The sequence below is a fragment of the Elaeis guineensis genome, chromosome 11 (assembly GCF_000442705.2).
Source record: "Elaeis guineensis isolate ETL-2024a chromosome 11, EG11, whole genome shotgun sequence".
Lineage (NCBI taxonomy): Eukaryota > Viridiplantae > Streptophyta > Magnoliopsida > Arecales > Arecaceae > Elaeis > Elaeis guineensis.
This window is the reverse complement of record NC_026003.2, coordinates 120924443-120935891: the sequence shown is the minus strand read 5'-3', so window position 1 is coordinate 120935891 and position 11449 is coordinate 120924443. Positions and strand designations below refer to the sequence as shown.

Genomic DNA, 11449 nt, shown 5'->3' with positions numbered 1-11449 from the left:
TAAGAACTTTCTAGTTTTTCTTTCGACTTCCTTTTCTTGCTTGCTGGGACGTGCTTGTAATCGCAGACTTCCTCTAGCGCCAAGCAGTCTTGGCGTGCCACATTAGGACACCCAATCGCCTTCCCGAGTCGCTAGTTGAGATAGTCGGCGGTTCAATGTGAGGTGAGCAAAGACGAACCCCGACCACTGATCGCCCGTCTCAGGACTTAGATCGGACATCTATCGTTAGGCCGCAAATCGAATGTCGGAGTCGAAAGCGCGTCGTCCTGGCTTCAGTCAGGGGTCGACCGACTTTAAGGCACGAACGCGCTGAGTCGGCCGCACTGGCGGAGTCGAAGGCCGTTCGTTGAGGAGAAAGTCGACCGACCTTCAGACGCATCCCGGTGACCCAAATGTCGTCCGATGTGATCGGTCAGACTGCGTCTGTTACATTGTCGTGTGCAGTCGTTCGGTGACCCACGGCGACGTGACACCTTCACGGCGACTCTGACAGTCTACAGTGAATTGACAATTCTTCGATTGTCCGCGCCATTAATGACGGCGCCATACCACGCTCCACTATATATATCGGGGAAGGCAACAGTGCGTGGGGGGTTTTCCGAGAACTCCCAGGCTTGCACCTTTCTCTCTCCCTCTCGATTGAGCTCTCTGTCTTCATTTCACTGTTGTCCAGTCTCCTCTCTGATTTGACCGTCGGAGGGTCCCCGTCGGAGCCGCCTCCGGTCAGTGTGGACTTTCTTTTTGCAGGCGCTCGTTCCCGGCGACCAGGCGATGAGGGGATTGGCCGCAACAATATTTTTGCTAGGGATTGGGCCATATAAAATAAAAATTAAAAAAGGGATTGTGAAACCTCCAATTTCCAACAATCATGAGTAAACCTTAGCTTGACAGATGGATAAAGCATGAATAAATATAATTTATAATTATTTGCCTCTGACCTGATTTTTCGCGCCAACACCAATTTTTTTTGTGAGCAATATTGGAAGATGCATGCACGCATCCTTGGAAGCCCCTATGACTCACCATCAAACAAAATCATGAAAGTTTCACCACAAAACATCAATCTAATTCCATTACTTGCATATATTTAGTTATTATTGATCAAGATCTAAAATATATTTTAAACTCTTGAAATATCTAAATCATATTTAATTTTCTCTTATCATGTTGCTCTAGGAGGAATGCTTTTCCACAACAAAAAATCATGAATCAAAGTACTAGACAATTTATAGATAATCATGAGAGACTTTCTTTGCCTTCGTATATTGCTAAGTGTTGGATATTAGTAATTGGATTCTAATCATGCCCTTGCTCCAACTTTGATCAGGCTTCCTCATGTCTTGCATCTTTTTCTTTCAAAAAAAAAAATCAAGACATAAATAGACATCTCCAATCACATTTATATATCTGATCTTTCATTCCAAGAAAGTGATGCTTCAATATTTTCCATATAGTCTCTATCCATATGGATGAAACAATATTAAGAACAGTTAACATCTAAAAACCAACCGAAAGAAATGGAACCAGTACCTTACTCGTGTGGATCTAGTTCTCACTAGTCGATGAAAGGCCTAAATCATGTAATCAGATCTCTTCGTGGTTGCCTTATATATGTCGATAGTTTCTGGAGATTAACTTGTTCCAGTGTTTTTTTTTTTTGCTAAAAGACGGAGCAAATGCTATATGAAAGTAACAGGAGTACTGTACAAATAATTACAAGGAACAACCAAAATGGGATACAAACGAAAGAGTAAAAAGCAGCAGGAATATATATATAGATCCAAAAAATCTGCTAGAGATGTTGTTACAGAAGATACGTAGAGATCCAAAAATAGCAAGCTATTTAGTTGGATGATGTGCGACAGAGTTTGAAGCGGAGAACCGTCATTGTATATACTGAAATGGAGGTGTGCAAGCAGCATAAGACTGAACTCTATATCAGTATGAGTGTGATAGCCCAACCAAGTCCAGCCCAGCCAGCAGATCAAAGCCCAAAAAAAAAAAAAAAAACAGGGGATGCAAAATCGGGAAGAAGACTCCCGATAGGAGTCTCCTTCTCCGGCGAAATCCGAGCTAGATCAGGACTCCTAGGACCCCTCGGAGTCTTAGGGTCCTCTATAAGAATATCCCCTCCCTCTTGAGACCGATCATTGGCCTCCTCCCCCTCTTTTCCTCTCCGATTTCCTCGAATTAGAGCCGCGGACACCGTCCGATTTCTCGCCGTATTGCTCGCCGGCGAGGTCTCCAGAGGTTGAGGTAAGTTTCCCTCTTCCTCCCCTCTTTCTTCTCCTTCCTCCCCGTGCATTGTGCGTGTTGCCGGCGATGAGAGTCGCCAATTTCCGGTCGGAGAAAGAGACCTCTGTTTTGGTCTCTTTCCCGTAGATTTTTCCGGCACCGGCGATCGAAATCGATCGCCGGCCCCGCCCCTCCGTGACCGGGGGAATGGCCCCTGTCGGCCGCCGGCCTCCGCCGCGGCGGCCGTGGCCCGAACGATCGGTCAAGGCCGGAGGACGCCGGTCCTCTGTTCCGGCATGGGAAGAACTAAGAAAAAGAAGAAAAGAAGAAAAAAGAAGAAAAAAAGAAAAAGTAGAAAAAGAAAAGAGAAAGAGGGAAAAAGAGAAAAAGAAAAGGAAAGAAAAAAAAAAAAAAGAAAAAAAAAAGAAAAAAAAAAGAAGAAAAAGAAAAGAAAAGAAAAGAAAAAATAATAATATATATATATATATATTTATATATATATATATGTATGAACAAATAAATAAATAAATAAATAAATAAATAAAAAAATTGAAATTGATAAGAGAGAGAGTTTCTCTCTCTTCTCTCTCTTCTTTCAGTCTGAACCCTGATTTTCTCTCTCTGGAATTGGACTTTCTCTCTCTACTTTCTCTCTCTAGAATTTTCTCTCTCTAGGATATTTCTCTCTCTTGATGGATTCTTCTCTCTCTAAAATTATCCTTCTAGGATTAGCATAGGGGAAGGCTTCATCTGATGATTCTGATCGAGTTTAGAGACGAGTCTGACTTTAAGCGAGATTTTGATTTTGGGATTTGTTAGATTTAATTTTGAATTAAAATTAATGTAAAAATATAATTTTGGATAATAGGTACGGAAGAATCTCCTAGAAGTTAGTCGATCCGTTCATTCAGTGCTCCGTGAAAGATAAGTAATGAATCATCTTCTCGAGATATTCCATATTTATTCTGAAAATAAATAATTATTCTCTGAAATTATGCATGATTTATGAAATTATGTTTTGAAAGAAAAGTGCTTTTGAAATATTTTGGTATGTCGATTTATGCACATGTTCAGTGAAATATTTAGTGTTTTGATACAGATCGGATTTATGCTCTCGGCCTAACTATGTTTCAGTGGGCCCCGTCAATGGGGATTATACGTTGGTACTTTGTGGACCCTGCCAGTGAGGGTTGTGCGCTGGTATTTGTGGATCCTGCCAGTGGGGGTTGTGCGCTGGTATTTCTGGACCCTGCCAGTGGGGGTTGTGCGCTGGTATTCTGTGGACCCCGTCAATGGGGGTTAAACGTTGGTCATAGTCGAGGCTGTTGAGTTACGAGTGTTTTGAATCGAATCGGATTTATGATTATATTATATGTGAATTTTTGAAAATATTGGATTTGCATTAAATCAGCATGAAATATATTTTTATGTTTATTTGCAGCATTATTCTTGAAAATTTTATAATATCTGAAATATCTGGTAGAGATACTTGTTACTTACTGGGCTGTCTAGCTCATTACCTTTCTTTCTATTTTTCAGATTCAGATAATTAATTTCGAGCGTGGGACGAAATATTGGGACAGAGCTTTTAGAAGCGAGATTAGCATTGTCAACTTCATTGAACTTAGATCTATTATTTTATTTTTAGTAAAAATTTTATTGGACGTAAGACATTTGATTTAATTACTTGAATTACAGTTGAATAATAATTATTTAAAATTATTCCGCTGTGATGCATTGATAGCGTGATGAGATGCCTTGCATGCTTATGGAGAGAGTTCTTCATGAATATGCGGCGGTTGCCATGACCTTCGATTCACGATCTCGGATCGGAGGCGTGACAATCAGCCAATCAAGTATGACTCGAAACTGTGCAACAAATATAAGAAACGCCTTTATATATGCTGTATGATGAAAATATACAAGTGTTGCAATATATTGCTTCTGCTACGCTCAAAAAGCAATGATGATAAGAGAATACTCCCATCTTTAACAGTATGCGATGTGGGAAGCCTGCATAGAATTTACTGAACAGTGAAGTAGACCTGAAACAACTGAAAGCTGCGGTCCACAAAAATAGCTGCGAACTCCTTACAATCCCAACTGAGATTGTACATCTATATAAAAATAAAAGAATAAATAAGCAGGCCTGATATCCCATAGAAACCATTCTTCAATGCTTACGGTAGGATTGTAAACAGCTAGAAATTGATTGGTCCATCTGCACATAAAGGAGGACCATGTATGCATTCGGAAAGAGCAAATATCTGAGCGGTAATCAATCTCCACAAAGGTAGCCGCTGCCATATAACTAACACGAATTTGCAGTGAAAGAGAAGATGATGTAGAGCAAAGACAGTATTTAATGGTCCATATGGAATCTGCCAGACACAGTATTAGGAGACCATAAAGACGATGAAAAGCAAGGCTGAGCATGGATAAATAGGTAAACATGCAGCACAGAAGAGAAAAAACTATGAAAAAAAAGAGTAGCTCCGGAGTATTTTTGAGTATGGCATATATGTCCGCATATGGCTTTGAACTTGAAACAAGCATAGATAGCGCAGTTCTGTTGATGGCATGTAGTAGACTAGCTTGATTAACCATGGAGATACTGCAAATCCATGGATATCCGAGGGCCGCACCCAATATGCAAAGTAACATAATTAATTTATCTTTGAATATGGATATAAAATAGGAACTATGTATATGAGATATTATGTCTAAACTGTTTTTTTGGAAAGAATACGCCATAAGCATCAGTCCACAACAATACGGCACGCAATATGCATCGACATCCGCTAGATTATCTCATTGAAAAGAATCATGTAACATTTTATGAGCTACATAATCAGCAACTTAGTTAGCTTCTCCAGGAACATGAGACACTTTAAGTTGAGAAACTATTGCTTGCCATGGAATGAAATCATACATCAAAGGTGAATACTTAAAGATATCAGCAGAAGAGGCTACAACCAAGATACCACAATAGAGGAATCAACTTCAAGCTATATTCTTTGTGCATGAAGATCAATGATGGCATTAAACATAGCAAACCAAGCTGCTTGAAACTCAGTTAATGGAATTGTTGAATAAGGAATTTATTCTCCCTGCTCGCAAGAGAGCACCAGTATAATCTTGAATAACATAACGGGGATGTACCTACGATAACAAAGAAGGAATGAGCTAAACGTAAGATAGAAGTACCCCAGTGCCTTGATGGAGCAGTGTGCAAATTATTATACAAAGAAGGAAAATAGACAGAAAGTGAAGCAATTGTATTTCTAATAAGCTGAATATAAGATTGGGCTTCTTGCCGAAATAGCATTTCATGTCATCCACGCAGTCCATGCTATATACGCCACCGCCACCGGTGGCGGAGCCTGGCATTAAATATTGAGAAGATAAAATAATAATTTATTAATAATTTTTTAAATAAAATATTTTATAATAAATAATAAAATAAAAATATATATCTTCAAAAATATTAAAAAAATATCAATAAATATTTAATTTTATATATAAATAAAGATAAGTAAAAAATATTATCTTATATTATTTATTAAATAATTTTGATTGTATAAAAATTTCAATAATTTTTTTCACATTAAAGATTGAAGAATAAATAAATAGTTCAAGAATAAATAAATAATTATTTTTAAAAAATATTATTTTAAATAAAAAATTAATATATAAATTAATTATATATTTTTTTTAAAATTGATAGATTCGTAATGTGTGTAAGATTAAAATATTGAAGGGATCATCACATATATATATATATATATATATATTAAAATTTTTTAAAAAAATAATAATTATTTTTGATTTTTTTATATTCTGCTATTGTACGGCATAATGACTCTATCCTATTCCTCCATCATGATGGTACGATCGGTGCTTTCATCTCGGCCAATGTACCATAGATCACTCGTTATGGAAAATTTGAGGAGGAGTCAGAATGTATATATATATATAGATAAATATATGGATAGAATATATGTTTTTCTTTAGGTATCAGGACAGGAGAAAGTTCAGTCAAAATTTTTTTTATTTTTATATTATATTTAGAGTTTTTTTTATTTTCAAAAAAAAAATTATTGTTCGAATGATCTTTAACTCAAATGAATCATCATGGTAGCGTCAAGGACTTTATTTAATTTTGTTTTATCATGCAGGAATGCCTTTCCGTAAATCAAATTGGCAAAACATGGATCCAACTACTGGACGATTTATAGTCACTAATCAATTCGCAGAAGAACAGGAAGGACATTTTTGCCTTTTTCTTCTAATTAATTTAATCAAACACGTGAGGGGCCACATCCGGCATGTTCCAGCTCCTAAGGTTAGTCCAAGCTCAACCCTGGCCTGACCAGCTAAACCCAGATTTTGAGTTCACTAACTACTTGAAAAATCTAAGTGTACAAATTTCCGCGATCTCCTAAAAAGCTGGGAACCAAGGGGGCAGGATCGAGGGGTCCCCGTAAATCACGGCGCGGATGGTGCTGCCACCCACCGCCCACGCACGCGCCAAGCCTCCGTCCGCGCTCGAGATCGCTCCAAACCATCCCAAAAGTCGAACACCGAAGCGAACTTCCCAGTTCGAAATCGAACCCAGAACCCGTACTGTGGCCAGTGGTCAGTATTTCCTATCCTCACCTCTGGTGAACATAAACGATAAACAGGATATCAGATATCAAAACTTTACCTAATAAGCAGCAAGCAACCAGCTCCCAAGCCATCGACCATCCATCTGAATCCTTCCTACCAGTCACCGATCGGAGAAGAATATTTTCTTGCTTCTCCTCCTCACGCTGCTGATCTCCCGTTAGTCCCGTCACCTGTCCAACTCCACATCTCTCTCTTTCTTCTACTCCCTTCTTCCTAGTCTTCAGTCTCCACCGCATAACCCCATCACCCTTTTTCGAGTTTTACCGTTCACCTTCAGTAAAACAAGCACGAAGGTAAACCAACATTCTCTCGTCAGGTAGAGTCCCAACTCCCAACTCCCTATCCAATTTTCCATTAATTCCACTCATTTCTTCGTCTGGTTTGTTGCTGCAGTATTCTCCTCAGTTCGACCTATTCTTTGTTCAGCCTTCAAGTTTTGAATTTTTTTGACCGTCTCATTTTATCGTTTCTTCCAACAGACTGCGAACTCGCTTTTCTCTTCTGGTCTTCTCCCTTCTTCTTGTTTTTTAAATTTTAAATTCCATTCTTTCTTTGAAGAAAACAAAGAAGTTACTATTTACCGCTTGTGAGATGCTCGCTCGCATTTGACTTTGCCATTGACCGATTTATTTATTGATATATTTTGTTTTTCTCAAGCGCGAGCAGACCGTTGGGACCCCTGACGATTTTCCGATTCCTCTGTGGCAGCTCTGATCCGGGAAAAAAATTTAAATTTTCTTGAAGGACCCTCGGATTCCGTTATCTATCGGCGAGCTCCGCTCGGAGATCTGTCGCCATTTTGTCCACGAGCACTGGTGGAGAAGATGGCGAGGCACACGGCGGCGGCCCGCCTCGGACGGGGCGCGGACGAGCAGGCATTGCCGTCGCAGGGGCTGGTGGAGGCGGCGCTGAGAGGGGAGGTCGAGCGGGTGGAGGAGTGCCTGAGCGCCGCGGGGTCGGCGGTGGACGTGAACTACATTGGGACTGTTAGCTTGAGGGTCAAGTGCACGGAGACCGTCCTCCGTGAGGAGGCGGCCGACGAGGTGAAGATCGAGTACCAGGAGTTCAAGACCGATGTCACGGCGTTGTTCGCCGCTGCTCACTCGGGTCACGCCGAGGTCGTCCGCAAACTCCTGGTAGCTTCCTTTTCCTCCTTCCTCCTCCATTCTTTTCATTTTCTCTGTAGCATGTGGCGGTGGGACTTTGGCTGGTTTGAATTTGTGCGAGTATGCATACTCCTCGGTGGCATGCCTTTTTCTTTTTCTGGTCCTTTCTTGTGGTTTTCTTTTCTATTTGTTATGAACTAGGAATGCGGAATGCGGGATTGGCTGTAAGAATCGCACTTGTTGATTTGAATTGGGTATGGAAGAAACTTTGCTACTTTTGGTTTAAAACTCCCACAAGGTTATATTTGTTTTAGGATCTTTCTTTGGACCACAAAATATACTTGGTTAGTTAAATCTTTTTTCAGCTTGAAAAACAACATAATACCAATTAAATGCTCCTTTAACTTCTCTCCTTTGAGAATGAGCTCTTAGTCTGGCTGTCCTGTTATGATCTTCTTTTTGAACTCTTTCTTCCCTTTCAGTCAGCTGGAGCTGATGTTAATCAGGAACTATTTCGGGGCTATGCAACAACAGCTGCTGCTCGTGAAGGTCATTGTGGTATTTTGGACATGCTTTTAAAAGCTGGGGCATCCCAGAAAGCTTGTGAAGATGCTTTGTTGGAGGCTAGTTTTTGTGGTGAGGCTGCGGCGGTCCAATTATTAATCTGCTCAGACATGGCAAGGCCAGATGCTGTGGCACATGCACTTGTAAGTGCATGCTGCAGAGGCTTTCTCGATGTAGTCACTGCATTAATCAAGGTGAACTAACTTCATAATTTTCTTGAGAAAGTTGTTTCCTTTTATCCGCCAGTTGCAGGATCTCTGGTGCCGAGATTTGACAAGTATCAAGTTTTTATTCTTCAGAATGGGGTGGACATAAATTGCATGGACAGGGTCCTCTTGCAGTCAGTTAAGCCCGCACTGCATGCAAATGTAGATTGCACACCGTTGGTGGCTGCTATTGTCAGCCGGCAAGCTTCTGTTGTGAAACTTCTGCTGGGGGTAATATTCTACCTGCTTTTGTCGATTTTAATTGCAAGCCTTCATGTTATTCCCATTAAATGTCTTTGGGGTGAAGTGCCACTTGAAACTGGAGGATGGCTTTTATTTAATTGTGCATTATTTCTTATACTTCGGTACACTTCCATGAGCTGCATCCTGTTCGTAAGTTTGGTCTGGAAAAGCTCCTCTTTCACACCACCTCATTGGAAAGAAAAGAGGATGAAAATACATAAGATTACGGAATAATTTCTTGATGTTGCTGTTTTTGCTAAATTCAAAAATATAAAACCTTTTTGTTGTTCTGCTTCTTTAAACTAGGGAACATTTTCTTTTGGCGGCTGCTACTAACTTTGTGCCAACTTTTCAAGTTATGAGAAACAAATACATGTACCATCTACCTGCTCTCTGCAACCTCCTCCTCAGGCTTCTAAACGTGTCAATGATAAGTTATCTTGAAGAAATTTGTCAACTTTAATGTAGGTCCTGCAGGCATTTAGAATGCTATGCACATACAAGATTTTCTATCCTTGTGTATTTGTACAAATTGACTTAGGTCACATATCAGAGCACTATCAGACACAATAAGCACAAAATATTTTCCTAATAGAGATATGATGTTAACTTCATTCCAAGACCTGCAGGCATTTAGAATTCAATGCACAAGAATGGCTTTATCCTTTAGATTTCTTTGCCCCTACATGTCATTCTGTGTATTCATCGACAAGGATCTCAATGCAGGCTGGTGCTAAGACGGACTGTCTAGTTCGTGTGGGTGCATGGTCATGGGACCCTGTATCCGGTGAAGAGCTGAGAGTTGGTGCATGCTTGGGGGAGATTTACAATGCAGCATGGTGTGCGGTTGAGTACCATGAAGCTAGTGGCAAAATTCTCAAGCTGTTGCTTCAACATGAGCCATATTTGTTAGAGAATCCACATCTCGGTAGAACTCTTCTTTGCCATGCCATCCTCTGCCAGAATTTCAATGCTGTACAGGTGCTTCTTGATGCAGGTGCAAATTCCAAGTTCCCCATAAAAACAAAAATTGGACATGAATCACAACCAATCCATTTAGCTGCTAGACTTGGCTGTGTTTCCATTCTTAGACAGTTAATCTCAAATGGATGTGATATCAATGCAAGGACTTCAGCAGGTGAGACTCCTCTAATGATCTCTGCGAAGGCTGATCATGCTGATTGTTTTCTAGAGCTACTTATAGCTGGGGCAGACTTAGGGCTGGTCAGCAATTCGGGCGATACTGCCGTCCAGTTGGCAAAAAGAAGTGTGTTTGCATCTTCCATCATAAATACCTTTTCCCAGGCTTTATATGCAGGTGCAAGTCTTCGATCAACAGATCTGAGTGTCTTCTCTCCATTACATTTTGCTGCTGGAAATGGTAGTGTTGAACCGCTGCAGATGATTCTGCATTCATCCACCGCAGATCTAAACAAACTGGATGGTTCAGGGCTCAGTCCCATCATGGCTGCAGCAAATGCTGGACATGCTGAGGCTTTTCGTCTTTTAGTAATGGCTGGAGCAGACATTGCAGTAAGAAGTTCTGATGGCAAGACTGTGATGTCTGTCTTGCAGCATGAAAATTCTGCAAACAGGGACTGCTTTGAACAAATCTTGCTCAGAGCAGTGCTGGCTGACGTAATAACTGATCATACATCATTCAGAGCTCTCCATTATGCATCTTCCAAGGGGGACACATCCTCATTAATCCAGCTCTTAAAAATGGGATATAGTGTCAATTCCTTGGATGAAGAGGGGTATTCACCACTTATGCTCGCTGCTATTGAAGGTCACTCTGATGCATGCAAGATTTTATTGTTACAGGGGAATGCAGACTGCAGTCTTGTCAATCACCGGGGGGAGACATCCTTATCTTTGGCAAGGAAAAGCAACAGGTCAAACAAGGTGACAGAGGGCGTGCTGCTTGATCATCTGGCTCGGTCTCTTGTGCTTGCCGGCGAGGAGCTCTGCAAGCACACACGGGAAGGTAGAGGATCTCCTCACATGAAGATTGTCCGGATGCTTAAATCTGGGGTGTTGACATGGGGCAAGTCGAGCAGGAGGAATGTACAGTGTAAGGAGGCAATAGCTGGGCCTAGCTTAAACTTTCTGAAGAATCGGAAGATGGAAGGTGAGGATGGTAAATTGTTGATATTTAGAGTGGTTACTGTAAGTGGTAGAGAGGTCCATTTTGAGGCCAGTCATGTTTCTGCTCCAGAGCTCTGGGTTCGTGGTATTAATCTTATTGCAAAGGAGGCTTCTTCTTTAGGGGCTTGATGACGGAGTGGGGATGCAGAATAGCAACCTTTCTGGAGAAGGGTTCCTTTTAAGTAACTCAGGTAAATTCTTAATGGATCCTCTCCTTTTATGTAGTACAAAATTTGCCTTGGCTGGCGTTTGAATGTAGTTCTGGTGATGCTCGAA

The 11449-nt window shown here is 40.8% G+C and overlaps 1 protein-coding gene across 5 annotated transcripts; it reads left to right on the top strand.

Annotated features, from left to right (window-relative positions):
- Window positions 1-6957: 6957 nt before the first annotated feature.
- LOC105054404 (uncharacterized) lies at window positions 6958-11449 on the top strand. 5 transcript variants are annotated; one of them, XM_019853588.3, is made up of 6 exons: window positions 6958-7222; window positions 7615-8042; window positions 8495-8770; window positions 8876-9013; window positions 9752-11156; window positions 11244-11449. In XM_019853588.3, exons 2-6 carry the CDS (start codon window positions 7731-7733, stop codon window positions 11300-11302), a joined length of 2190 nt encoding a protein of 729 aa, XP_019709147.1. In that variant the 5' UTR covers window positions 6958-7222; window positions 7615-7730; the 3' UTR covers window positions 11303-11449. The 5 variants fall into 5 exon arrangements, with proteins under 5 accessions (XP_019709147.1, XP_010934196.1, XP_010934194.1 ...); XM_010935894.4 differs by having other exon boundaries at window positions 7651-8042; window positions 9752-11449; XM_010935892.4 differs by having other exon boundaries at window positions 9752-11449.